The following is a 4,160-nucleotide window of genomic DNA, read 5'->3' on the forward strand; positions in this document are numbered from 1 at the left end:
GATAGTCCTTCAGGAACAGACTGTTCCAGCATGGATCCCCCACAGGCCGCAGTTCCTGCCAGAAAAACCTGTTCCTGGGTGGGCTCTCCATGGGCTGCAGCTTTCTTCAGGGCTCATCCACCTGCTCTGGTGTGGGGTCCTCCACAGGCTACCGTGTGGTTATCTGCTCCGAGGTGCTCCACAATGGGTTGCAGAGGGACAGCCTGCTTCACCATGGTCTAAAGAGAGTTAACTGCTGAACAACAGTAGCACAGTAGTAAGACACTAATATGAAGAATGTTAGTATCAGTTAATGTATGTGTTTACTTGTACAGATCCACAGGCTGCAGGGGATCTCGGCTCCAGTGCCTGGAGCACCTCCTCCTGCTCCTCCTTGATGGGCCTGGCTGTCTGCAGGACTGTTTCTCAGATCTTTTTTTTCCTCACTGGTATCTCTCACAGCTGCTGCACAGCATTTTTTTTACCCCTTGTTAAATACATTATCAGAGAGGAGGCACCAGCTTGGCTGATGGGCTCAGCTGTGTCCCATGGTGGGTCTGTGGGAAGTGGCTGTGTCTGATACAGCGGGCAGCTCCTGGGCGCTGAAGCCATCCCTGCAGTCCCCCTTGCCACCTCACCCCAGTACACCTCTTTTAAAAACAATAAGTGGATGTCGCTTCAAAGATGCACTAATAAGGTAATTTTCAACTTAGAAGCTTGATACCTTCATCCTGTAAAATAGCCCATAGGGGTATGATGCGGCAAACTAAAACAATCTTCATTTGAGAGCTTTGTTTCTCTGAGACAACCTACTTGAATTCTGGTAATTTACTGTCAGCAGCTTGAAGTCAGAAATAGTTATTTTCCACAGGTGTAACTTCAAGTAAAGTTGAATACATTTGTCTTTTAATTACAGGTATAACAGCAGTGAAATTGAAATACAAAATTAGCACGTAAGATTTGCATAGAGATAATTACCACTAAAGAAGTACAAACTTCTAAAATTTCACAACTAAAAAGATTTAACTGCTAAACAACAATAGCACAGTAGTAAGATACTAATATTAAGAGCATTGGTATGTCAGTTAGTGTATGCGTTTGTTTACTTGTACAGATCCAACATCTGAACAGCAGGAAGCTGATCAGGATGGGCTTGGCTTACATCATTACCACAGAACCACAGAAAAATATTAACTTGGAGCACAGTTTTTATTTCTTTTAACATAGATTAAGCAGGTTTTTTTATCATAAAAAAGCTTTAAGTATCCCCTTATAACAATAATGGATTTTGACGTCAGATCACAACAGGCCTGTAGGTATGATAGACATCATCTGTAACCAGTAGCTACAGTGCAGACTAAGCTTAGTGCTGGGACTCTTGAACCAGATTTCTTTCCTATAACTTCAATATTAGTTTCCACTCTTAAATGGAAATTCAAGCTGCATTCACTAAAATCTCCAGCTTTCCAAGTAATACTCGCAGTTATTGCACTTGTACTGGTTGTATTGGCTTAGTAAAGCCATTCTAAAGCAACAGTTTAATATTTATACATTTTAAAGCACTTGATCTTATCTACAAAGGAAATAAAGATAAAACCACAATTTATTTCAACTTAATTATGAATATTCTTAATTTTCAGAGTTTAAATGGATGTGCATTTAGTAACTACACTAGAAAAGCAACAGATGCTGTAACTACCCTACGATGACTAGTTTGGTCCATGTCAGTAATCAAGTGATGTTATAAAAAATAAACTAGTTTATTTTGTATAAAATGAGTAATGTTGCATTTTTGTTCAGATTGCACAGTACAAACAAGCTAATATCTAAATTAATACTGTTACAGGTAGTTATTACATAGGGACAGCAGCTAGAAAAAATAAGTACCTCAAAGCAACAGACTTCTGCAGCCAGCTTTCCATAACATTGTATGAAAGTTAAATATGTCTTAGTTACAAGTATGTGTATTATAAAATGTTTGAAAAATGTTTAAGTATGAGCTGTTAAACTAATTTTCCATAGCAAGAGCATATGATGATTATTTACATTTAAAAAATCCATTTTTCAGAAAAGAATTTACAATGAAATAAATAACCTTCAGCAATCCCTTAAACCCAACTACAAGATCTGTAAGTGGCAGTAAAAAACAGGTAAGCCGCCTTGTGTCAATGTTAGGTCAGTAAAGTATGCCTCATCCAGAAAGAAGTGCAACTCTGCTTTAACTTTACTAGTAATCTAGAAACATGCACAATACATATTGGTACCTTCAAATATGGTACAACCTTGAGTATTTGTACAAGAGTATTCACAAAAACATACAATATATTTTACAGTCCTTTAATACAAAATATTGATATCAAACCAATCTGAACTGCATTGATCAGACATTTCTTAGGCAGGCAAGCTGCAAAGGATAAGTTTTTAAATTTAATCCCCTCTTCACCTTTTAAACTCAAGCAAGAGATAAGTAGTTTCTTCAGAACATGTGTTGATGATGTAAAGGTACTGATGAACATTAGCTGAACCTGTCTCCATAGGTATTCACTGTCTCTCAACACTATTAAGTATCAAAACATAAGCTGCAGCCTGAAGATTGCATAAAAAAAAAAATCTTGCCTCCTTTTAAAATTATTAGATGAAACTGCTGCTTAGTTATCCCCACTAAAGATTTCAAAGATTGAAATATTAAAAAAAAAAAAAAAGAAAACAGTTCAAATCCAAAACATGGAAGCATGTCTAAGAGCTGGTTTGCTTCCTTTCACACCTGATGCTTGGGAAGTTGTTCATCTTCCGTTTAAGACACAATACAGTCATAACTGCCTTCTTGGAATGAATCCTCATCCTCTGTCTTAGACTTGTCCTCTTCATGCCTGCTTGCATTGCTGTTGCCAGCATCACTCTGAGGATTAGTGCCATGGCTAGATGAAGTCCTGCTTTCCTCAGCTCTGGGGTTCGCTTGTTCAGTAACCTTAGAAGGATTCACTGGCTGAAAAGCTTCAGGCTGTACTTGCTCTTCTGCTATTTCACTTAGTTTCTGGATCTGTGGTTTGATGATATTTAGAAATGGCTTGTACCCAGGGCTAGGAAAAGAATGGTATAGAACACCATGAGTGAATTAAAAAGTAGTATTCCTGTCATGCACCTGAAAAGCAGCTTTTCTTGCATGATGTTCAATATAAATGAGTATATTCTGTAATCCTTCCTGTACAGAAACTCTTTTTTTCTTTTTCTTTTTTTTAAATAGAGGGGAAAAAGGCAACCATAATCAAACAATAAAAGTTGGGGGGTTGGCTGTTTGGATTTGTTGGAGTTTTTTTCCAGTTTGATCACAACTGTATTAAGTGACTGTCCTGAAATTTTCTGCAAAAGTGCTTTTAAATAATTGTTTCAGCTAGGGCTGAGGTAACTCGAAGTTAGTTTTTAGGTAACTAATTATCTACAACTGGAAGGTGGAAAATAACACTTACCAATCTGTAGAAGCCCATTTGTCAACAGCATATAGGCCAGTCTTGATATTCTGACAGATTTCTCCATCAATATCAGAGGATTGCATTATACTGAAAACCTGGTTGATGACTGAAGATTCTCTGAGGATAAGGCCTATGATAATACACCAATCCAGACATCCTGCTTCCATGAAGATATGTAGCAAGTACCTATATGGGAAAACAGTCTACTTATGTCTTTTTCCACTCTGAAGACAAAATCGCAGCATGATTCTGTAGACAGTGTTTCTTTCTCCTAATGCTGCATGCTAGTCATTTTAAGTTTCAGATGCAAAGATTACGTTACTTACCGCAGCTGGACCTGTGACTTGTGCGGCCCTTTACTAGCCAGTTCTAGAGAGATATGTTCAAGCTCTGACTGAGTTAAACTTAGACTGGAGAAGTTTTCATCCACCATGGTCCAGTCACCATCCACCACAGAACTTGTTTCAGTCAGGTCCGTTGCTGAACCAATGCTGCATTCATCACCTATCAAAAACACTCAGAAACATAAGGGAAAAAGAAACTGCTTACTTTAGTAAGACTCAGAATTTCTGGACTACTTCCTATAGAAATTGGCAAATTACACAGTAATGCTTTGCTGTGTATCACAGTGCTAAGAAGTTACTTTGGGCATACTGTCCATGCCACTTCAGCGTTCTTCTTGTCACACCATATGGTAGAACTATTATTGCA

The 4,160-nt window shown here is 38.0% G+C and overlaps 1 protein-coding gene across 1 annotated transcript in view; it reads right to left on the bottom strand.

Annotated features, from left to right (window-relative positions):
* Window positions 1-863: 863 nt before the first annotated feature.
* Window positions 864-4,160, bottom strand: part of RIC1 (RAB6A GEF complex partner 1) — a 50,948-nt gene continuing 47,651 nt past the window's right edge. Inside the window, exons 24-26 of the mRNA XM_009333548.1 lie at window positions 3,776-3,953; window positions 3,447-3,635; window positions 864-3,059 (exon numbers count right to left, since the gene is read on the bottom strand). Of these exons, the coding sequence (XP_009331823.1) occupies window positions 2,774-3,059; window positions 3,447-3,635; window positions 3,776-3,953 (653 nt within the window). The 3' untranslated portion in view covers window positions 864-2,773. The remainder of the gene's footprint in view (window positions 3,060-3,446; window positions 3,636-3,775; window positions 3,954-4,160) is intronic.

Source organism: Pygoscelis adeliae, unplaced genomic scaffold (assembly GCF_000699105.1).
Source record: "Pygoscelis adeliae isolate BGI_AS28 unplaced genomic scaffold, ASM69910v1 Scaffold501, whole genome shotgun sequence".
NCBI lineage: Eukaryota > Metazoa > Chordata > Aves > Sphenisciformes > Spheniscidae > Pygoscelis > Pygoscelis adeliae.